Below are 25,593 nucleotides of genomic sequence, written 5' to 3'. Positions count from 1 at the left end.
ATAATGAACTTTTCCTTTTGTCCTATGCCCACCCCTCCGGTTCCCCATTCTTCTCCCACCCCATGATCCCCTTCCCCTACTTTACCTAATAGTGTATCGGTGTGTTGGTGGTCAGATAAATGCGTGACAGCGTCCTACAAACACTTGCTTTCAGTCTCCTCATACGCATAATATATCACTCATACCCTCTGGTTCCCAAGTATCTCTCAGTCCTCTTGGACCTCCCCTAGATCTCCTCAGTCTGTGCTGGTGCATCCGGGTGTCCAGTGATATCCCCCCACACCCCCTGGCCACGCTTATGTCACAGGGTGTTTCTCAGTCATAACCTGGTTCCTTTAGACAGTATATCGCCTTCTGTCGCTCCTTCGGTTGCTACTGGTCCATCTGGTGGCCCTTCAGTGCATTCTGATCTGACTAGTGTCCTCTGGTTTCCATTGGCTCCATCTCCTCTGGTTCTTCTGAGGCTTACGGTTTTCTGCTGGTATCCTCCTTGTCACTTCATCCCCTCTCCCTCCTTCCCAGTAGTTGGAGTGTACCGTTGTTTTTACGGTTTACTCTGATCCCTTTCGGTCTCTCCTAGATCTAAGTGTATGTCTGATCCTCTTTTCCAATTCCACATAGTCTGTCTGATGGGCTCCAGTTCCATCTTCGGTTTCCACTCGTCTCTTCGGTGTTTCTTCTGCCCCTCTGGATCTCCTCTTATGTTTTCGATGTCCTTTGCTCCTCGCTTCATCTCCCAGAGTCCATTCGATCTCCCTTGGTCTCTGTGTGTTTCCACCCCATCTCCCCTTCCTAGTCTTTCCTTGGTTCGCGTCTTTAGAAGGTAGAAGAAGAACCAAGGAGAGAGAGAGAGAGAGAAGAGAGAGAGAGAGAGAGAGAGAGAGAGAGAGAGAGAGAGAGAGAGAGAGAGGAGAGAGAGAGAGAGAGAGAGAGAGAGAGAGAGAGAGAGAGAGAGAGAGAGAGAGGGAGAGAGAGAGGAAAAGATAGTTATAAGAGAGAGAAGGTTAAAAACAGATAGTGAAAAAGTGTGAAAGCGAGAAAAGCGGATGATTATAACTGCGAAGATATAACAAAATAACATACGAAATAATGAAAGAGGAATATCAACAGCTGAAAATAGATAGAAAGTATCTAATGTAAGCTTTAAACGTCTGGACCAACCCATCGATCGATAGTACTGCAAAATGAAGAAAGCTGTTCCATAAGTGTGAGAAGTCTCATGAAAAACAAAACCCAATGAAAAACGAAATAAACCAAATAATAAAGCTTGTTACCTACAACCAATTCCTCTGCCTTCAAAATATCCAGGGGTCTGAAGGGTAATAACATAGGAGGAGGGAGGGAGGGAGGGAGGAAGGGGAAATCGATCCCACTAAGGGGTTAAGGGGAGGGATGTCTTTGACCCCTTCAGGAAACAGGCTCAGGTGAACTAAAGGGGCCTAATTGGTGGGTGTCTTAGGGTGGAAAGAACGGGTTCCGGGAAATGATATCTATCAAGGTGAAGATAATAAGAGAGAGATTCCTATTCTGCTAGAGACGAAAAGGATTGTGAGAATGATCCTTATTCTCAAGAGTCAGAAGAACAATTTTCCTTTCTGCTTCCAGTTTTTTGAGGAACTTATCATTCGATACACAGTGTTCATCAACAAGTGAACATCTCTCTCTGAGTTATCCACAAGAAAATATACACAAACTCACATAACGAAGGACAATCTGATAAGCTGGATTAATGTATCCTTGTATTTTTGTTAGGTATTAAACTTATGCTATTGGAGAAGCATATTTGTCGCTAGCATAGACAGGCTTGAAGAGGTTACTCTATTATTTAGGCTTCATTCGTCCAAGCATTACGTAGAGAAAGCGTTCCCTGTACGGATGACGGGCACAGAGCAGGGGGTACGTGGAGGCAAGCATGGAGTGTATAGCGTGTGCAATAAATCAACACAGGAAGGTGACAGGTGGGGGTCTGGCCTGGCACCACGAAGCCCGGCACCGGTGCAGGAGAGAGAGGGAGGAGGAGGGGGTGCCCACATCGATCCTCAGGATTGGTAACTTCCTCCTACCTCCGGCAGGTGTGGCTGAAGGGCTAGAACGACGAGGAAGTGCATGGAGGGAAGAGTAGATCGTTGTTCGGTGGTCGATTTGTATGCTCTCTCTCTCTCTCTCTCTCTCTCTCTCTCTCTCTCTCTCTCTCTCTCTCTCTCTCTCTCTCTCTCTCTCTCTCTCACACACACACATACGCACCACTCCTACCTCTCCTGTCTTCCCTTACACCTTCGCACAAGAGGCCCCAAGACGTCCAAGTCTCTTTCTCCTCCGCCTCTTCCTCCTCCTCCTCCTCCTCCACTTCCCCTCCCCTTGACCCAACACTAAACCTCCCTCTCGAGCGGCGGCGCCCCCCAACCTCCCCCTCCCCCACCAACCAAGGACCCTTAACTGCCCAGCAAGACAGGAAGTTATATGAAGTAATGTAATCCAGTCGACACGGGGAACCACTTTCCGAGGACTCCCTAAAGGCCCGCCCATTATATTGAGACCGTCTTGACAAATACCTGAAGAAATATTGGCCGGGACATTTACTCCTTCATTCGCGGCTCTCATCATCCAGGTAATAATTTGATATTTAGGCCTAAGGGGTTTATAAGCCCGTAGGCGTTGATGATGGCCACACATAAAACGATCTCTGAAGAAATTATGGTAATTGTGATTATTAACTCCACTACCTGAGGTTTAGGGTTAGTCAGAGGTAAATGATGAAGATGATAATGACATTAATCATAATCAGTGGTAGTGATAATGACAATGATAACGTCTATGATCGTCATGATAGCATGATAACAACAGGAAGAGTAAGAATGATGATGAGATGAAGGAGGGAGGGATGGAAGGGAAGAGGGAGGGAAGCAAGGCAGGAAAAAGAGAGGGAGGGAGGGAGGGAGAGAGTGAAGGAGTGAGAAAGTTCACAAACTAGCGTCGGTGACTTTTCTCTCACACGTCCTTGGACCCCGAGGCTTATAATTGATTACCGGAGCATTATGGCGTGAAGGAAAATGCTCGGAATGGCTCCTCGGACACCTATAGATGACAGCCACCTTTTGGTCATTAACGTACACCGCCTAACGAAGATAAATAGCGTATGAGAAACACATTATGTAAACTATATTACCTTTTTTTCATACCGTTAAGGGAATATCTTTCTCCTTTTTTTTCCTACCGCAGTACTTCAGTGAGAAGTGTTAATACCAGTACTAAAAGTCAGGCGAGACGTAGCATTGTGCCCTAATTACCATAATGATTTATTGTCCAGATCGTATATCTCAACAACGGAAGGAAAAAATAAATAGTAGCGACGGAAAGGTACAGGAATAAATAATGTAATCAGTCCAACATTAATTTTATTTGTAGCCACAATTGTCTAGGAAGTTCGTTTATTTTCGTTTTTTTTATCTGTTTATTTTTTGCTGCCCCTTTGTCGTCCCGCAACCCCTATACCATTCTACCCCCTTTGCTTCCTTACCGCTATGCCAACCAGGCCCCTTTGCCAAGAGTAGCTCGTAAATGTACTATGTTGAGAAAATGAAAAGGTATAGGTCGTATTCTGTTTGCCAATGAGTTCGCTTTATACAGACTGATTGATTGGTAATGGCAGAACGACTATGTTTCTTTGCATTCCCTTGATGCGTGTAACCATTACTCGTTCATACAGCAGGTGAGACAATGAATAAGTTTTGTTCGTTCATTATGCACAGACTTACACATGGATAGGCTTAACATGAGCCTATTCACCCTTAGGTGAGGTTCTGATGGGCACTATGCGTAATGATACAATTTTCCTTAACACATACATGTGGATCGACACACCTATATCTTGCTGAAAAAAAAATAGGTGAGAAAATTATATGGTTCTCTTATGAAGTTAACGAGCTCCGGAACCCGCACGCATGGCTCGACCATATGCTTCGAATCACTCAAGATAATAATCCCACAAAACAGATGTGTTGCGTCATAACTCCTTTTAAAGTGACTCTGATGAGGCGAGATCAGAGGAGAAGAGGGAAAAAATATATATGCCACTACCAACAAATGTCTTTTGCGGTGGACACATCCAACAACGGTGCCACTGCACGTCAACACTGGGACTCATTCTACTAACGAGAGCACTTTATGGTTCTCTTTCGCAATGACACTCACCTCCTCTACTCCCAGGAGACCTCCCCGACCAACCCTACAATCTGTCCAACTTCCCCTGGACATACCTCTAAGGGTCTTAAATACTATTGCCTTCTTGCCATATCTGAAGGTGAAAGCACCATGTTCCTTCACTATATACATTCACAACACCTCCCGCAGTATTGACCTGCATCATTGCTAGAGAACGGCGTTTTCATGGACCGTATTCCTTGGTAAGAAAGTCGTCTCTATTAATCCCCGATACCTTTTGCCTTACCCCTTCATGATCTTTATCCTCAGAGGCACACTCAAAGATCACAAAGGGACAAGATGAATGAAGCTTCAACCAAGAACATCGTTTCCATCGCGTCTATCTTAGGCATCTTCCTTTCAATTCAGGTTGAGGATCACCTCAGTCCCATCGTCGACATCATCACTTTGTTGGAGAGAGAAAAAAGAAGAAGGAAGAGTTGTTTGAATCCTCGATCATCTTAAGGAACACTACATATCCTTCTTCACTCTCGTGGTCTCAGTGACAGACCAGCTCCATGGATCACAACAAATCCATCACCAGCACTTGAGACGCAAGAAACACTATCTGGCCTCACGTCGAGGTCATGACAAGAGCAAACATTATCATCTACACAGCAGTTTTAACGACGAGTGCCACCCGGACACCACTCACCACATGGAAGCCATACTCGTCCTCCTCAATGCCACCATCACCACCACCACCACCGCACGACGCGCCCTCCTGCACCAACCACATGGCAGTCACGACTCACGCCAGCCCTACTCGAGTGGCAGCACCGCCAGTCACGGTGCCAGGCCTACCCTGTTGCTCCCCCTCTGGCCCACTCCCCTCCTCAATGTGGCACCACCTATCATCAGAAGCCAGTCCTCCCTTGCCTCCCCGCTCTCTCCCTCTCTCCTTCCTTCTCCTCTCCCCTTCTCTCTCTCTCTCTCTCTCTCTCTCTCTCTCTCTCTCTCTCTCTCTCTCTCTCTCTCTCTCTCTCTCTCTCTCTCTCTCTCTCTCTCTCTCTCTCTCTCTCTCTCTAAACCTCTACTACTATCACAACCCTTGCCTCATCTTCGACGTTTGCAGAATTTCCACTTGGTTCATGACAGCCTCCAAGTCCCTACGAAGCAGCAGTGCTTACCATGCGTAAAAAAAAAAAAAAAGAAGAAAAGGAAACAATTTGTAAAAGGAAGTGAGAGTTACATCTTTCTTTTTCAGCCACCACGAGGAAAAACAAGAAACAGTGTCTTGATTAAGTGCGTGTTTCACATAAACATTCTACCGTCCGTGCCATTGTGGATCCTCGTAAACATTGGAGACGTGCCTCACCGAGCCCAGTAAACTCCCCGCCTCCTCGCCACGATAACATGTTGATAGTTTCTATGTTAATTAAGACAGTTTACATAATTAGTATGGACTGAGCTCGAGGCAGCTTGTAAATTTCCTCCAAAGGGTCTTAACACGGACCAACCAGAGGGGGTTTGTTTTACTCACCATCCTTAAATCTTCGAACATCTTAGGCTTTTTTGGGGGGAGGGGGAAGAGGATGATTTATTTTGTTCGCCAAGATTCAGTCTTCATCCTCCACTAAAGACGATACAAGTTCCCGCACTCCCTCAAGTCCTGCGCAGAAAAATCCCTCTCACGTCGTCTTCAGGACGAAGAACACACGAAGCCTCTTGCATCCTTTTTGGAGACGAGAGTATCCAGAGAGTCACAGATTCACTCGTACCATTTTCCCTAACAGATGATTAACGAGTATAGCACTTGAAGCACAGTGAGAATAGCGTTGTTCTCTTCCCAAGGATGTCACCAGTGAGAAGAAAATATCGTCCTGCGAATCAGGTCTTTTTTTTTTTTTTTTTACTTTTTTCTGTCAACAATAAATTTTTCCACAGAAGTAACGAGGATGTCAAAGGACGTGGACGGGGGAGAGGAAGGAAGGGCTCCCGGCCCCTTCAGGACACGTGGTGGCTGCTGACTGACTGAGGTGCCCCCAGCGAGAGAAGTCTAGCCTCGATCTTTTCGTTATGAGCTGAGAAAATGACATCGTTGATGTACATGGCTCGTTCTCTTTCTCTCTCTCTCTCTTTCTCGCTCGCTCCCCCGTCGCTAGTTTACCCTCATTGGCTGCTGCCCGCTCCGGAAGACCCCGATAAACTAACTCAATCACTCACCCCGTGCTAGCCATCTCCCAAACCCCTCGTCTACGACGGTTGGTGCCTCATCTGGTAGGATCTGTATCTACAGACGACCCTAAGGATTCCAGTGGCTACAGCCTCGAGCGTAAGGCCTTCTACAGGAGCCTACTTCCTTGCGCTCCCATCCCAGAGGTTTCGCAAAGACGGAAGACCTGTTGTGTTCTTCATCAGTAGGGGCTTGTTATTTTAATATGCTCCGACACATTCTCCATTACACACGCAAGACTCGCGTGGCTGCCCCGCATACTGGTTCATTTTGAGGGGAACTGGTCCGGCAACATCACAAAATGAAAACCCAACGTCGAGGAAAAACCGTTCTGTTCCTCCTTCCCCCAAACAGCTTTCCCCCTCCTTCCCCTCTCTTCCACCCTGTTTACTCCTTCGCCAACCCCCCGCCTCCCTCTCTCTCCCCTCTCTTCCCTCTCTTCCCCCTTCCATCTTGCGAAAGTTGAATGCTTAAGTGAGGAAGTCGACATTTTTCCTGAATTCGGAAAAAAAAAAAGCAAATGGTAAATATCAGTTATCGAAGGCCATTTTTCATCTTGTCTCACACCAGTAAATTAGAACACTTGTTTATATATATATATATATATATACATATATATATATATATATATATATATATATATATATATATATATATATATATATATATATATATATATATATGAATTAAGATAACTGAACAGCTGGTCTCCACAACAAAACCAACCCCTCACAAAATGCTAACCTGGCCCACGTACCCCCTCCCACCCCACCCCACCCTCCCTCACTGACCTTCTACAGTTCAGAACCATAAAATTGTACAGGAAATACCGACAGTCTATGGCTTTACCGACACCAGGTGTATTATGGAACCCACCCAACGTTTTTTTTTCCTTTTTTTCTTAACCCCTCTCTCTCTCTCTCTCTCTCTCTCTCTCTCTCTCTCTCTCTTGAATTTTGAAGGTCCCAGGCATAGATGAAGGTCCTTGTTGAGGCCATGCCCTAAAGGAAAAATGGATAAAGAGGGGATAAGGTACTTTGAGGAAGAAGACATTCTCAACAAAACATGAGGCATCTTTTTTCGTTTTTTAGCTTTCAGAGGAAGTAAGTGTTTCAGACTAGAGAAAACGATGACATGAAATGGCGTGAAGACAAGAATGAAAACCGAGGAGGATAGTTGGCTGGTGCATTTTGGGAGGTGTTGAGATTACTCCAGTTCTGATGAGATATAATGGATGACCAACAATGCTGACATTGAGGGTGTAAGATGGTACCGAACACCGCTACAGCATTCTTCGAGTCACGAAGGTAGTACTTCCCTGGGCGGCTATAGACTACACAACCAACTGACACGAAGGACGTAAGAGATTCCAGGTACCACTTCAACACACGTATTTGTATAATTAGAATATTCCTATTCGAGACCCAGGAGAGAATTGTGGTGCAGCTCCATCCTCAACCCTCTGGCGTTCGAAGGGAAATTCCTTTAGAATTTATTACGATAGCCGATGGAAGAGAGGCTGAGGGAGTTTATTAACGTACTTCATGGGAGGGTCTCAATCCTTATCAAGGTTTTGGCTTCAAATTGAGAGTGTGACTACCTGTACAAACTCCATATATATATATATATATATATATATATATATATATATATATATATATATATATATATATCTTTTTTTTCTTTAACCGGTTACACAATACCCTCGTCCTTAGTAACATGCGGAAGAGAGTGAGAGAGAGAGAGAGAGAGAGGGAGAGAGAGGGGCGGTGGGGAAGGTCGTAAAGTATTTATGGACGCGGCTGAACACTGGCCGGGGTCAACTGTGCAATGCCGGGCCCACCCCACATCCTTCCTCACTTTCCCTCCATGTGTAAGTTTCATATCCATACAGCTCGAACCTATTTGGCCTAGAAAAGCGAAAGTGAAGAGCTGATCTAATTCAGGTATTCAAAATGATCAAAAAGCTTCGAGGATCTTGATCTGTCTTGATTCGTCTGATTCTATTCGTAGTGATGGACACAAACTTGTGGGGCAAACAATTTACCTCGAATGAGGCGAATCACTTTTATTACCAACTGAATCGTTAACGCATAGAACGACTGGCCAAGTAGAGTGGTAGAAAACAGCGCCATAGGTACATTTAGAAATACACTTGATAGACACTTAGCGTCAAGTCCAGAACTTTCATTCTTTGAGCCTTCATAACTCAAATGGCAATTTGCAGGGTCATTCTCTTTGAGTTACTTGAGTGCCTTCTGAATTTTACCTCACTATTCTGTGAGTTATCGACATCTTCCACTGTCACAAGCAGCTTCGAAAGGACCCCAGTGGTTTGTCGCTGTTTGAATTTCATTGTACTCCTTTGTAACACGAACGAAAGAAGGGAAGACACTAACAAGATATATCTACTTTGCCATTCTCTTTCATTGGCTAATCGAAAACGGGAGTAGAAATGAAATGATCAAAAATACATCAATTTCCCATTTTCTCTCCGTTAACCCACTAGTCATTTGTCCTCCTCCATCTTTCTCACCCCCTACATTACGCCTACTCCTAGCGCCCCTCCCTCTTTCCCCCATCCCTCCCTCTCTCCGTTCCTCCCCCTTCCCCTGTATCTCTCTCTCTCTCTCTCTCTCTCTCCCCCCATCCCACGCCACCAACCCTACTGCCTCCTGCTCTGGCCTTACCCTATGGTCAGCTGCCTCTACCCCGCTGTGGGAGGGAGGGAGGGAGGTAGGAAGGGCCGCATTCTCTGTCTGGTCAGAGTTGGTGGGGTGAGTCGACGGCTACCACCAAGTCAGCTGAAAAGAGTTATTGTACGGGGTTCGTATCCCGCCATGTGTGCGTGTGTATGTGTGTGCGTGTGTGTGTGTGTGTGTGTGTGTGTGTGTGTGTGTGTGTGTGTGTGTGTGTGTGTGTGAGGGAGGGAGGGAGGAGGCAGTCGATTACAGTTGTTTTTTGGATATTTGAACAGGGCTCTAACTCTCTTCGTATTTCTTGCGGTTAAATTCCCTCTGTCTGTCTGTCTGTCTGTCTGTCTGCCTGGCTGTCTGTCTCTCTCTCTCTCTCTCTCTCTCTCTCTCTCTCTCTCTCTCTCTCTCTCTCTCTCTCTCTCTCTCTCTCTCTCTCTCTCTCCCCTGGACCAGGAAGTGAGGACGATTACGAAACGGGTCATCATCTCTCGTGAGCGAGTGTCTACGTGTATATCCATCTCTCACCCCCATCCATCCACCCAGAGCTACCCTTCCCACCTCTCCACCCACGGCTGTTACTGACAGCAGATAATACATGGCAATATAATGGCGGAGAGAGAGAGAGAGAGAGAGAGAGAGAGAGAGAGAGAGAGAGAGAGAGAGAGAGAGAGAGAGAGAGAGAGAGAGAGAGAGAGAGAGAGAGAGAACTGCCTTTTACCAGTTTTGGTATTAGGTCATATTCCCAGTTCCAGTACAATAATGATAGTAACAATATCAATGAGTGGCATCATCACTACACCAACAAGTATCAAAGTATCTTCGACATTCGGAAAACCAAAATAAAAAGAAAATTAAAACAAAGAAAACGGAATGAGTCCCATAAACAGGAAGAGAAAACTATAAATTCTCCTTCGTCTACAGGGCAATGAAAATGGGAAGTCAAGCCCTTGAAAAATAAAATTCTATGGACCTTGCTCTCCAGGTCTCCCGGCCCTTATAGCCTCCCCTGCCCGACTGGTCAGCCAGCACCCTTATCTCCTCCTCCAGCAGCCTTATCCAATGTCCTGACATTATAGTCGTATTATACACCATCATTTATTATGGCTTAATCAGTTTTACTGTCATCAATGTTATATTTCATCCTACACGTGTGTATCTATATATATATATATATATATATATATATATATATATATATATATATATATATATATATATATATATATATATTCCTTTCCCCCTTTCCCTCTCTGTTCGTTCGCATCCTCTCCCATTTCTCGTCTGTTATTCTTCCTATTTCCCACAATTCCCTTCAACAAAGTCTCCCTCCACTTTTTCACCCCAAGCGCCCCCCTCCCTCCTTCCCTCCGTCACTCTTCTCTCCCTCTCTCCCTACCTTCCACATCCTCCCTCTCTCTCTCTCTCTCCCTTCCCCCCTCAACACCGATAAAGCGTTGGTGATCGAGCGATACAACTATTATCCAATCCCTCTCTCCCTCCCTCTCTCCTTCTTCCTCCCAATCATCGGACCCTCATAGTCCATCCACCCCATGAACTGACCCCTGCTGAGGTTCCCCATGGCTGTACTTCCTCCCACCCAGACAACCCCATTCCCATTCCATCCATCCACCCACGTCCACTTTGATGCCATTGTCCAATAGGTTAGGAAAGTTAGAACTAGGGGTCAATTCAGTCTTGGTTTAGAAGTGATTTAGAAATCTAATTTGGAGGAATAAAAATGAAGGCTATGAACGAAATATATAATAGTTTATCACTTGGGTAGAAAAGTGGGGTTATTGAAAATTTTGACTTAGAAGCAATTTAGATGGATTTTGTGAATCAGAAGTAGAAAATATTTATTACATTAGAAGCGATTCAGATAGAGGAGGAACAGAGGTTTTGAGGACAAGCAAGAAAAAAAGGGAAAACAAAAAGGGAAATCAAAGAATGAACATTGATAAAAAGAAAGTTCAAAAACCTCAAGAAAAATATAGTGATGACTCATTAACTAGAAAAGAAAGTCAGCTTATTTACCTATAAGTCTTAGCATGATATTACATATACATAAAGAAAGGAAGAAGTTGGCTATGCTATGAAACGACGGAAAATGTTGAATAGGTTGTCAATGCACATGTCATCCGTAAAATAAATGTTTTAGTGAAAGAAGCTTTACCAGTATAAAACCCATATTCCTATACAGTAACGTAAACATGGAAAAAAAAATGCTATGAAGATGAGATAGAGATACAGACAGACAGACAAACAGACAGACAGAGACTGAGAGAGTGACAGAAAGAAATAGAGAACATAAAAAGACAAAACAATTATCTTCTTTTCAAGGGGAAAATACACACTCGTAGATTTCATTCGCTCTGAATATTTAGAGAAAACTAAATTGTACCCCCCGAAAAAAAGGAACCGAGTCTGAAAATAAGGATTTGATAAAGTGAAAATCTTCGCACATTATCTATCCTTAAGTGTCCTTATGACACCCCATAGGACCTATTGCTGGGCCCCTTAGGAATGGGGATTTCTCTCCCCTTTTCCCTCGTTTGGACAGTCCCTAAACCCTTAATGGCCATATTCTATCGATAAACATAATCTTTTTCTTTTTTTCGCCATATTTTAGGTTGTGCAAAGAGTCGTTAAAAGAATATATATATATATATATATATATATATATATATATATATATATATATATATATATATATATATATATATATATATATATATATATATATATATATATATCATTTTACCGGTTGAGTATGTTCATCACTTATAATAATCATATCTATTCTGATCATCATTTACCTATAGTAAATCCAGTTAACATTCCAATTAACTCTAAATAAAGACGCCCAGGGACTTTTAAAAAAATAGAGGAATGAAGAAAGAAAAGGAAATTTCTCTTTCGAAAGCCTTGAAATTCCGCCTGTGATGAATGGGGCCAGAGAGAGAGAGAGAGAGAGAGAGAGAGAGAGAGAGAGAGAGAGAGAGAGAGAGAGAGAGAGAGAGAGAGAGAGAGAGAGAGAGAGAGTGGATAAGAGCTTGTGTGGGGGTGTGTGACACAACCCCTCCTCCCCTCCTTTGACAACCCCTTTAAAGAAAAAAAATATATATATAGAAAATGACAAGGCGAAGGAGGTCATAAATTTGGTCGTCACAGTTTACAGAATTTGGGGCTGTAACGCTTGTATCGTGACGCCTGTGTGACGCTGAATTACGGTCTGTTTCTCGAGAGTTACGTGAGGGTGGGTTGACTGGTGTCAAGTGTTAAAGGGTAAGGGAGAAAGCTCCCGTTTTTTTGCCCCTTCTTTTGGAGAGGACAAGGTGGGGGAGGGGAGGGGGGGTGCTTCTTTCCCTTCGTACCCAGGGCAAGTTCGAAGATTGAAGCGTTTTATTCTTGCCCATGGGGAGGGGCTATTCCTTCTTGCCCATGTGCATAGGAAAGGAGAGCTAGCTTTTCCTTCTTTCCCATGGGAAGGGCAAGGGAAAGAGCCACTCCCTTCTTGCCCTTTGTGACGGAAAGACGCGACTTTTCCTCCTAACTCTCCATATATTCACAGGTTTAATCTATATTTCTGACATTCTATGCTACTGGTAGCCAAAGACAAACGCGAGACTACAGCAATTATAAGGAAAACAGTGTTTACTGTAGACTTCATAATCCCACCTGAAACTCCAGCTCACTACATCATCCACCACCGTATCGTAATCATACATCATACACACCTCTTTGGAATCGTGTGTGCTAGGCGGGGTTGTGTGTGGTCAAGCCACTCGACAAACATGGAGTGGACGAGGGTGAGGTGAGGTGAGGAGGGGGGGATTAAAGGATGACCTCGATATGGACACGGGCGGTAATGTTCTAACAGACTGTTAAATGAATTCGTGATAGATGGCTTTAGGGAGGAGGGAAGCGAAGGGATAGGGGGGGTTGAGTGTAAATGGTATAGGGAGTGGAAAAAAAGGGGTGAGATGAGGTCAACCCCTTTCCTGATTTTATTTTTTTTCGTGGAGCAGTATAACTATAGGACTATATGATTATATAATTACATGACTATATAACTTTAACGAGAGTGAATGAATAGTCATTTGGTTACCGAAAAATATTCGCAATAAAAGCTTCTCATTGGACAAAATGATTTAATGATTATTTTGATGTCCTGGAATAACACGTTGAAGACATACACCAAATTTCCTCCACACACACACACTGCAATGATCACTATGGATTCCCACTTCAAACCTGAAGGACCTCCGTCAATTCCCTCTCAAGTTCATACAATATCAGATCTCTCATGGGCTATGATATTACCCTTATCAAACTAAGAACAAAGACGAAAGATATCGAGTCTGTTTTTATATAAAGCTATTTATCTTAGCTGGGTTGGTAGGAGGGGAGAAGGGAATGAGTTGGACAAGACAAGTTACAGTCGAGAACCAGAAGAATGTAACACAGTGTGCAGATCTAAGGCATAGATTTTCTGAAATGACTTTTGCCACAGACCGCTCGTCCATACTTTGTCGAAGACCTCACACATGTCTTTTCGTACGACTGGGCAGTTTACCTTAGGCCTCTGGTAATTGTATTCATATCTCCTACAACAATCACAGTCGCGGATGTGGTTGCTACTGAGGACAAGATAGATCGGGTCATAGAAGATATTGGTTTGTAGATGCCATTTCAATCTAGATGAAGTATTCTTTCAAAACATTTCCCTTCGTGCTTCTGAGACGAGGATGAATTATGGATTCCTCAGGTCAGTCTGTGGCTTCCTCAGTCTCAGGGTAAAGTAGCCACTGGCTTCCTCAATCTCAGGGTAAAGTAGCCACTAGCTTCCTCAATCTCAGGGTAAAGTAGCCACTGGCTTCCTCAACCTCAGGGTAAGGCAGCCACTGGCTTCCTCAATCTCAGGGTAATGTAGCTACTGGCTTCCTCAATCTCAGGGTAAAGTAGCCACTGGCTTCCTCAATCTCAGGTTAAAGTAGCCACTGGCTTCCTCAGTCTCAGGGTAAAGTAGCCACTGGCTTCCTCAATCTCAGGGTAAAGTAGCCACTGGCTTCCTCAACTTCAGGGTAAAGTAGCCACTGGCTTCCTCAATCTCAGGGTAAAGTAGCCACTGGCTTCCTCAATCTCAGGGTAAAATAGCCACTGGCTTCCTCAATCTCAGGGTAAAGTAGCCCTGGCTTCCTCAGTCTCAGGGTAAAGTAGCCATTGGCTTCCTCAATCTCAGGGTAAAGTAGCCACTGGCTTCCTCAGTCTCAGGGTAAAGTAGCCACTGGCTTCCTCAATCTCAGGGTGAAGTAGCCACTGTTTAGCAAAGCTTTGTTGATACTGAAAGGGGTAATGAAGGCCTCTTTTTTTGTGTGTGTGTTACAGCATACCAACTTCTTCCTTGTCTGTTTGGGTCTTTATCCCCCTTGGGATGTGCTCTGGGTTATTCAGAATGGCTGTTTGTAGTCCTGGCATGTCAATTCTTAATAAGGAGCAGGTGTCAGGGGACAATGGTACTGGGTGAATGATCTAGTGTGGGAGAGTGTACTGCTTAATGAGCAGCTTCCTCATCCCCCATCATGTACTATGTAAATACACATGTGTGTGTATGCATAATACCAGGGTAGGAGTCGTATGGTAAGGACTAACAGGTGTTTTTGCTGTCGTCCGCCTCGCTCTCACTACGTGGAGAGGTGAGAAACGTTTGTGAAGTGAGGAAAGTTTCAAGAGGTGGGGAACGTTTTCGGAGGTGAGGGTTTGAGAAATAAGGAACGTTTTGAAAGGTAAGGAACATTTTGAAAAGCAAGGAATCATATATAACTCTACCAGAATGAATTTTACAACCAAAGTTTATATATATATATATATATATATATATATATATATATATATATATATATATATATATATATATTAACTATATCTCTCGAGTCCTGTCATATCTCTTATTCATTAGGCTCCGGAAATGGCTTCGTAGGTGTTGTCATCGATCACTGTCATATGCCGTCTGTGTCGGTAACCAGCGATGCGGTCAGATAACACGGGTGTGTACAGTACCTCCCATGACCTGCAGGTGTTAAGGTGTTGAGAGAGAGAGAGAGAGAGAGAGAGAGAGAGAGAGAGAGAGAGAGAGAGAGAGAGAGAGAGAGAGAGAGAGAGAGAGAGAGAGAGAGAGAGAGAGAGAGAGAGAGAGAGATCGCGTCAAATGCGCCTCACTGGCTTTGTATTTTGGTTGACAGTGGTGGTACTTTCGTGGTGGTTATGAGAGGGGTCTCTCTCTCTCTCTCTCTCTCTCTCTCTCTCTCTCTCTCTCTCTCTCTCTCTCTCTCTCTCTCTCTCTCTCTCTCTCTCCAAGAGCAACACATGCGTCAAATCTACTCTGCAAGGCTGTAGTAGATGGCTTTGTCGCTTGTAGGACTCCAAGCTCGTGTTGGCTGTGCAAAAATCTTGCTGCTTGAACATAATACAAGTTTCTTTCGAGCTATGGACGGAACAGCATTGTTGGCTGAGGACACATGTATCTATACAACGACCTCCCCAAATACAGTCGCTAGCCCAATTACAAATGTCGATTCAATTACAAATTACAACTGCCAGTCTAATCACAACTACCCATCCTATTACGACTACCTAAGTAGCTACTACAATTACCAACCCAATTACTACTACCAACCCAATTACAACTACCAATCCAATTACAAGCAATCTAACTACATATACCCATCCAATCGCAGTAACCTATCATTTTGCATGAAGTAGCATCATGGTTACATGTACACACAAGAAAAATAAAAGTTGGGACGATGAGAAGAAAAAAAACAATTGCAAGAGACTATTGATATGAGATGTTTATCTTTATGAGAAGAGTATATCAATATATAAGATATGCTGTGGACATATTAACTGAATATACCATTAAAATTTTAAGGATAGAATATATCTTTCTTCTCTTCTGAATACTGATAAGTATCTTATGAAGCAATTAGCATTCCTTCTTCTCTCGTTTGGAAATGTGTCCATATTACGTTTCCCAACTAACCCACAAAGTCACATACAGCAAGCTAAGTCTACACACAGAGAAACACACACACATACACACACGCAAATATATATATATATATATATATATATATATATATATATATATATATATATATATATATATATATGGATGGATGTATGCATGTATGTATGTACAGAATTACTATTTATATTCTTTTTACCGTCTTGTCGTGCATGGGGAAGGGTTGAAGAACTTCGCACACCTGCAAACAGAAATAGCTCTCAAAGATATTGATAAATTTTAAACAATTATTTTTTTGCATGTTTTATCAAAGGTACGTAATTAATTATCTTTTGAACAAGTGACTAACTACTTGGTCTAATAAGAAGTATATATATATATATATATATATATATATATATATATATATATATATATATATATATATATATATATATATATATAAATATACTTCTTATTAGACCAAAAAAAATATAAATGGCATGCCGCCAAGCCAGAGTCATTCACAAAGGCTTAAAGGCTTCAAAGTCCCCAGACACTACAATGGTGTTCCCCAAGAACCAGTTCTTTCTCCAACCATCTTTATCAAAAGTCTCCTCCCATACAACCTCCCTACAACCCCTAAAACCAACAATGTGAAACTCCTCTCATGTGACTATGACTTCACAATTACATTATTGCATCCTACCACTACATTAGCCACAACGAACATGCAACAGTAACATCACACAATAACAGTATCTCTCTCACTGCAAGTAATCTCTCAGCAGTGAATGATCTCTCAGCAGTGAATGATCTCTCAACAGTGTATGATCTCTCAGCAGTGTATGATCTCTCAGCAGTGAATGATCTCTCAGCAGTGAATGATCTTTCAGCAGTGTATGATCACAGCACCAGAGAATTCCACCATTTCCATCTTATGCCCCTAATAGATATGAATCCATCCCTCACTCTGCCATAATAAGTCTGAATGATCAATCAGTCCCATCAATCAAGATGCCAGACATCTGTGGCATTATATATAACACATTACAGATACACTCTACATCATAAGCATGAACATAAAAGCCTTAATATATATATATATATATATATATATATATATATATATATATATATATATATATATATATATATATATATATATATATATGATTATGAGATATACATACAACCAGGACAAATAAAATGAGTCATGGATAAAATCCATAAAAAAAGACAATAAAAGATTATATCTGGTGGTACTACTTTCACGTCCGCCTACCACACGATGCTCCAGGTCCCCCCACCCTCACCTACCTCTCGACCACCTGAATGTCACACCCATTCGACATGCACCATTATCCTCCCCACCACATACCTCCAAAAAAAAAGTCTTGTTCATTATCACCCTTACTGTCTCACCTCCAAACTATACCACTAACTCGTCGCTACATGTAGCCAGCTCTTACTCTTACCACCTCCAAATTACCAAATTACTGGCCTTCAAAATTACCACCACCACGACCTCGCGAACAACTCTTACTCTTGTTAGCCTCGTCTCGAGATTACCAGAACGATGGTGCCCTATTCTTACGATTCCTTCCTTCCCAATAGACCATCAATATTTCTATCTTTTACTCCCTTTACTTTCCCACTTCCTTATCCTCCTTATTTTCCTACCTCCCTACCCTCTTTCTCGCCTGCCTCCCTTTTTTCACCTCTTTACTCATTCACTTTATTTTCTCCCATACCTTCCTATCTCCCTTCCACTATTGCTCTTCTATCTCCTTAACCCACCATTACTCCTCCATCTCCCTATTTCATATCTCTCCTATTTTCCCTCATCTCCCTTTAACCTCTCCCTTTTCTACCTCCTTGCTATCCAAACTCCATTTTCCTGCTAACCATACCCCCTTCTCTTCCCTGTACTCTCCCACTTCCCTGTCCCTTTATCCTTTCCACATCCCCACCAACTAAATATTAAGTTCCACCTCTCTTACCCGCTCATACTCTTCCATCTCTCTCTTCCACATTACTCTCCCACGTCGCCTTTCCTTCCCTCTCTCATCCGAATGCCTCTTGTACGTTTGACTAAAAGGGGGAAAAAAAATAAAGACAGACACACTTACAGACATGCGTAATGCATGAGCAATTGGTCCACTTCCTGCAATTATCATACATTAATACGCATTAATGCGAGGCGCGTCAGTCATTCTCCCTTCCTAATGAATATTTCTTGTCCAACTGCATGACCAAAAAAAAAAAAGAAAAAGAAACAGTTATCGTGCTGATGTAAATATATCATATATATATATATATATATATATATATATATATATATATATATATATATATATATATATATATATATATATATATATTCCTATGAGTTCACGGGGAAAATGAAACACGATAAGTTCCTAAGTGCACTTTCGTGTAATAATCAAATCTTCAGGGGAGATACAAGAATGAAATATAACAGTCAGTTGATATACAACGAAGAGACGTAGCTAGGACGCCATTTGGTAAACAAGTGATTGTCCAAGACAGATTTGGAAATATATGCTAATACGTTGAAATATGGCACTTCAAATAAGTGGCTAGCTTACTAGAAATAACGATAAACTAAGCCAAAATCGACAGAAGGAACAAAAGTGGGAGGAATCAATAAAGGTAATAAAGAAGAAAGAGAAAAGAAATCAACTTAAAATTCTTACAAAAGACGAGGAGGAAAATTAGATGAATAATATTCATTTCTTTTTATTTATATATTCCTTTTTTTTTTTTACGACATGTGGAGGCCGTGTGACCACTTCCAAGAGCAACACTTGGGCGGCGATGGCAATCGCCAGGTACCCTGCCCCGTGGGCTTACCAGAGAACTGGGTGAGGAAGTAGGATGGGGAACTGGGTGGAACATGACGGGAGGTGGGGTGGGGGAGAGAGAGAGAGAGAGAGAGAGAGAGAGAGAGAGAGAGAGAGAGAGAGAGAGAGAGAGAGAGAGAGAGAGAGAGAGAGAGAGAGAGAGAGAGAGAGAGAGAGAGAGAGAGAGAGACCTATAAAGCACATCCTTTTTATCTTAAGCATGGGAAAATATATATATCCTTATTTCATTAGTGCAAATGACAATATAAAACAGGTTTCCTCTCTCAGGTGTATATCATTATATACCATCATCATCATCATGATTATCCAGCCCCTTTTTTTTCTGGGACTCCTGCAATTCCATGACTGCGCTCCATGCAGTAACAGGGAAGTGATGGATCGCTTCAAAGCGAGATGGTCTTTGCGTCAACTAACAATGGTGACAATCTAGCCTAGCAGTGGGACCACCCGCAGCTGGAGTCTGGTAACTTTTACCTTTTACGAAATATCTGTAATTTATCGGTATCTCTTTACCGTCTGTTTGATCATAATGATACATTTGACGGTAGTGTTGATCCCATGGTAGAAGTACAGAGGAGAGAAGGCCATATAGTGATATATATGTGTGTGGGAGGAATAAGTTATTTTCTAATGATAAATTAAGAAACTCTTGAAAGAAACTAATGATAAAGGAGTAGATTATGACAAAATAGAAGAAGGGGAACAAAAGATGAGGAAAGAAGAAAAGGGAAAAAGAAGGGCGTGGAGGGATACAGCAAGGAACAGGTACAAAATGAATAGAAAACAAGATATTGAAAAAAAAAAAAGGGAAGGGATGAGTTAATGAAGAGTATTAAACTACATCACACCAGAAGTCACCTAACGATCGTGGCATCTTTTTTCATAATCAATTGGCATATACACACCCCGTATATATTATAATAATAATGAGATACACACACAAAGAAAATGAGGTGAAGCTGCAGCTGTGAAGCTTGACGTAGTACTACTACCCCTCCCAACCCACCAACCCTCCACCCCACTTCAACCCCCTGCCAACCCCACCCCCAACACACCCCCTCTGGCGGGAGAGTGGTCAACTGGGCCCAGTGCTGGTTAGTGCATCTATCCTTTTACCACGGTGGTCTGATTCTTGTCCGCTCTGTCCACCAAGACCGACCCTTTAGACAAGGCTATAAAAAAAGGGCTATAAAAGAAAGAGAAAGAGAGGGAGTGAGAGAGATACCTCACGTAAAAATAGGCTTTTAATAAGTCCCCCAGAGTGAGTGAGAGGATGGCAGATATTACAGAGTGTTCAGTGCTTCCCTGGGCATTGCTAGCAGCAGAGGTCTTGGCTGTGTATGGGGGGTGTGTGTGTATGTCTGTGTGTGATTTGGCTACGATACTAGACCATCTTCAGGAAAAGAGATCTTAAGTAAGTATACTTCTGTCACTTTAGTACCATTTTTTTTCTCGCCATTTTATAAGAACTTGTTGTTGATGAGAGGTATCATATTTTATTATTATCATTATTATCTATTCGTCGCTGATGCTTCTCTGATTGTCTTATGGTGTTATGTTAATCCGGCTTGTTTTCTCTTTTGTTCAGATGTTCTACTTTGTGATCTTTTTTTATACATACTTTCCCTTTTATTCGAAGCGTCCGGGTTGGGGTTGGAGGGAACACAGATTGACTGATGGGTAGTTTGCGGTGTTTGTCGAAGGGGTGAAAGTGTCCATGATGTCCAAAGTGGTTTCTGGTCCTACCAACGACCGACACGGTGTCTTAAAGTGGTTTCTGATCCTAACGATGAATGACTTGTTGTTTTTTAAAGGGTTTCCTGATCCTCACGAGGAATGACATATGGCATTCTAAAGTGCTTCTGATCTTAAACGATGAATGACGTGGTGTTTTGAAATGTTTCTGATCCTAACGTCGGATGAAGTTTATAGAGGCGTTCTAAGGGGCCCTTGGTCTTAATTTCAAGTCCTCACAAGTGATACTACTGTGTTTTGATGGGGCTTCGGAGGCTAAGAACTAAGACAATGATCCCACATCATACGTTGTTGCAACTGTATCGACTCATCATTCGAAGTGATGGAAATCATATGGTACAGAAGGGATAAATGACATTTATGTGTGTGTGCTATTTGCCTGCTGGAATGTTCTGCTCATGTGACAGTTTTCAAATAACGATCGATCAACAAGCTATTAAGGATGATTGATCATAGCCAAAAGGAATGTACGAACCTATAAACACAAGGGTGTTTCTACTCATATCTAAAATCTTAAAACGACTCACTATTTGGCGATATAACCATACCATCGCATATGACGCTGATCATTATTTTCCTCATTTTTTCGTCTTTTCTTTTTTTTTTTTGCAGCCTACAGTGTGGGCACGCTTGTTCAGTTACTTGGCACGCTGTCTATTTGCTTGATATGTCTTAATGTTCAGAGTTATTGGCGCCTTTAAGATCACCAAAGTGTAGGTGTTCAACGAGAGTGTGTAGGGAACACGTCCCTTAGTGTCAGTTTCAGTGTTTGTGCCCCAGGAAGGTTCAATATTTGTGTCTGGAGGACAAATGTTTGGCCTCAGTGGCCCAATATTTGACTATACTGGACTCGTGGACACGAATACTCAAGGTGTCAACGTAAAGCTTGCAAGGTCAGAGTATTGAAGAAAATAATAAATGAGTTATCCTACAAGTTAATGAATATGTTTTAGGCTATCACCTGCAATGAATTTTCTGGCAGCAATTTCCGAAAAAAATAAACATTATGAAACTTACCTATAGTTAGATTTTTACAAATGCTCGTAATCCATCGTCGTAAACTCTGTGTCGTAAATCGTTAACAACACACACACACACACACACACACACACACACACACACCCACAATGCACGAATCACGACGGAAGGCCTTTTTAAACAGCTCTCCACCTCTGGACTAGAGCACCTTTTACCGTGCGAAATAATATACCCGTTGGGGGTCACTGTGTAAAATTTCCCGCTGGTCCGGACAGAGACATCATCCCTCCGGCGGGTTCTGCAGAAGGGCAAAGTTCAAAAACGGTGAGGAGGAGGAGGAGGTGTTGGGTGGCTGGAGAGTCCTTTTTACTCTTGGCACTTTGCGCTCGCGTTTACTGCCACGTGGAGAGTTCCTTCCCCCTTGCTCGGTCATCGATCACTCACTCCTCCACCACACCAAAACCGATGAGCTACAAGGCCTTCCTTCCTCCTTCGTCATGCGAGCTCGTTGGGCGATGATATATATATATATATACACACATATACACTCTCACTCTTCGCGCTTCCCTCGTCAGCCTTGCTTATGGAGTTACTTCAAGGCAAGACCACCATCGAACTACCACTGTCACAGGTCGTCTGAATCCCGCGTTTCCAACGCCATCTTCACCACACACATGGGGAGGAGGGCCGTATCACGTAAAACAGCAGCCTGCAGGTGTGGACGGAGCGACTACAAGTGTTCCAATGGCCCGACACGATGCGCTCGCCTCGTTGGCCACAAACAAATCATACGAAACAATAAAGAAAAGAACAACAACAAAAACAATAACAAATTACACACACACACACACACACACACACACACACACACACACACACACACACACACACACACACACACGTAACGGTCGGGAATAACGCCCTTATGCCACAAAGTACTCTGACATTGAAGAATGACCCCTAAATACTCGGGAGGTAAGGAGGATGTTGCATCAGGTATTAAAATTTCACCTGGCGACGATCAACCGTAGTTGGCTCGTGCTGTCGACACCAACTGTGAGGCTGTCGAGTTCGATGTTTTCCTCCATCAGGTCGACCGGAAAAAAAAAGAAGGAAAAGAAGAGAAATACGGTACCGAAGACTAGGAGGGGGAGTAGATCTGAGCGATTGTTAGAATAGATTATAGCCTGACTCTCGAGAGATGGTACATTATCTGTGACAGTAAAAGCTAGACTAACGAGGGAGGAGGAGGCTAACAGAAGATAGAGGAGAGAGAGAGAGAGAGAGAGAGAGAGAGAGAGAGAGAGAGAGAGAGAGAGAGAGAGAGAGAGAGAGAGAGAGAGAGAGAGAGAGAGAGAGAGAGAGAGAGAGAGAGAGTGTTACTGAACATCGAGAGGGAAAGTGGTTTGACGAGGGAGGGTCAGAACTCGTTGTGGAGTTCACAGAAGGTCGAGGGTACAAATAGACGTTCCCTGAGAGCAAGACGCAGACCGGGTATTATTACGAGAATGACAGATCCCCCCACGTTCCACAGTGGAAAGACTGGAACGTTGCAAGAAAGACTTTGCATGAGGCAAAGTAAAGTAGTCATGCAGGCAATGACTCGAGTTTATTGTGACATTATCAAAAGTAGAGAGAGAGAGAGAGAGAGAGAGAGAGAGAGAGAGAGAGAGAGAGAGAGAGAGAGAGAGAGAGAGAGAGAGAGAGAGAGAGAGAGAGAGAAACATGGACCAAGGACTGTCTAAAAGAAAAGCAATACAAGTGTGGTCACAAGATAAATAATTAGAAATCAAGATAATTTCGAAGGCAGTCATACACGGTGAAACAAAAGGAAAGGAAAAAATGCAATTAGCGCATGAAGATCTCCGTGACATGATCAGTTAATGATGTTGATTTAATAAGATGATGCTAATTAACTCAAGTGGTGTCCATTACAGAGCTGTGAAATAATGGACATAATACCCTGTTGATTGGCATACCAGAGGAGAACGTTGATAAAGAAGTATACATTTACAGCAGGATAAAGGTAGTTATTTCAATGAAGATCAGTGCTTTATCTTTGCAGAAATGTTAGACAAAAGAAGACATGTAGTTTTCCAATTAAATCAATTGCTCATACGAACTAAAAAAGTGATGATCATACAAAAACATAACAATTGGTTATCTATATATATATATATATATATATATATATATATATATATATATATATATATATATATATATATATATATATATATATATATATATATATATATATATATATATATATATTATGATTTTACAATTTTGACACGATTCACACAATCATCTAAGACAGAGGTGCTTATACTTCCTCTCTCTCTCTCTCTCTCTCTCTCTCTCTCTCTCTCTCTCTCTCTCTCTCTCTCTCTCTCTCTCTCTCCCCACACACACCACCACAGCGGGTTCTCACAGACATGCGAAGCGTTTTCGGGAGCCCTTCCTTCACTCTCACCTCTTGCCGTGTGGCATAATTGTATGTTATCACGGACTAAAGACAGACATTGCCTTTGAGGAAGAGGATGCTAAACTACACCGTGGATGGTACTTAGAGCCGTTCTTTACTCGGGGAACGTGTGGGAAACGACTCCAGGGTATGAGATGGTACCAGAATTTCAATAAAGATTTTTTTTCCTATTTCCTCTCCTCTGTAATCCAACCTCGATAACGGCACGTAATTGGGCGTTTAAAAACTAGGCTAAGATGAAGAAGCTGGTGGGACGTAAACTGGTCATTTTTATTCTCTCTCTCTCTCTCTCTCTCTCTCTCTCTCTCTCTCTCTCTCTCTCTCTCTCTCTCTCTCTCTCTCTCTCTCTCTCTCTCTCTCTCTCTCCATGTCTTTGCACCATTTTTCCTGGAGAAATAATCTCGCCCTAATACCCTAACCCTCCTGAGAAGCGGATATCCGGGATTTAGATACCCCCAACATCAGCATGTGGTAAGTCAATTCAGATAATCCCTTATGGCGTACAAATGAACGGGGTCACCTGCACGATGCGAGGGGGCGAGACGAGGATGTGTAATGTCCTCTTGAGTCCTGAAAGGCTTGTGTTGCGCGAGTTGTTTAAGATATAGAGGGGATGTGTTTTCGTCCACTCGAAAGTATTCGTTGCTTGTGTTGTCTGAGGAGTGAGGGAGATGTGTTCCCCACGCTTGACTGCGAGTGAAAGAATGTGTTGCCTTGTGGTATATGGGGAGAGACATGGTATGACGTCTTTTCGTAGATGAGGCCTGAAGGACTGTTGTTTCAGTGGGAGGTGGAGTAAGAGGAGATTGGACTGGTTGAAGATCAGGGATGTGTGAGCTGCAAAGCAAGATACAGTGTCGTTGTATGCTTGAGGGAGAGAGAGAGAGAGAGAGAGAGAGAGAGAGAGAGAGAGAGAGAGAGAGAGAGAGAGAGAGAGAGAGAGAGAGAGAGAGAGAGAGAGGAAGATACAAGTTATGAATGTAAGGTGAGGGGAAGTGTAGCTTGCATTAGATAAGGCATCTGGTCCTACCAAACATACAACGGGAGAAATACAATAGAACATTCTATGCTGCAGAAAATGTCTTAACGAATACGCAAGTCGTAAAGAAAATTTTAGAGGGAGATACATACTTTCAGACGTCGTTTTCGAGGAGGTGGATTAAAAAAAAGAAGAAGGAAAACCATACTCATGGTTCTTCATGATTATCATGTTGCTCGCTACCACAACCAGCTTACGTTAAACCACTTCCTCTCACTCTGTTTTTACTGTTGTCATTAGTGAGCCATAAACAATATACATGAATAAATGAAATTGAAATGTATGCATATATGTACATTATATATATATATATATATATATATATATATATATATATATATATATATATATATATATATATATATAT

At 42.5% G+C, this 25,593-nt stretch overlaps 1 protein-coding gene and 1 long non-coding RNA gene across 17 annotated transcripts in view; one reads left to right on the top strand and one right to left on the bottom strand.

Moving 5' to 3' along the window:
- LOC139756572 (homeotic protein ultrabithorax-like) overlaps window positions 1-25,593 on the bottom strand; it is an 821,256-nt gene that overhangs the window by 79,786 nt on the left and 715,877 nt on the right. For 4 of the 15 annotated variants that reach the window (XM_071676191.1, XM_071676192.1, XM_071676187.1 and 1 more), the window contains one exon: window positions 16,299-16,340. The exons of the other annotated variants lie outside the window; for them this stretch is intronic. In XM_071676191.1, the coding sequence (XP_071532292.1) occupies window positions 16,299-16,313 (15 nt within the window). In that variant the 5' untranslated portion in view covers window positions 16,314-16,340. The remainder of the gene's footprint in view (window positions 1-16,298; window positions 16,341-25,593) is intronic. 15 annotated transcript variants of the gene reach the window in all.
- LOC139756573 (uncharacterized) overlaps window positions 20,047-25,593 on the top strand; it is a 117,989-nt gene continuing 112,442 nt past the window's right edge. For both annotated transcript variants that reach the window (XR_011714388.1, XR_011714387.1), the window contains exon 1: window positions 20,047-20,380. This is a non-coding gene — a long non-coding RNA (uncharacterized lncRNA). The remainder of the gene's footprint in view (window positions 20,381-25,593) is intronic.

This window comes from Panulirus ornatus, chromosome 22 (assembly GCF_036320965.1).
Source record: "Panulirus ornatus isolate Po-2019 chromosome 22, ASM3632096v1, whole genome shotgun sequence".
Lineage (NCBI taxonomy): Eukaryota > Metazoa > Arthropoda > Malacostraca > Decapoda > Palinuridae > Panulirus > Panulirus ornatus.
The sequence above is the reverse complement of the archived record's forward strand: the minus strand, read 5'-3'. Positions and strand labels throughout refer to the sequence as shown.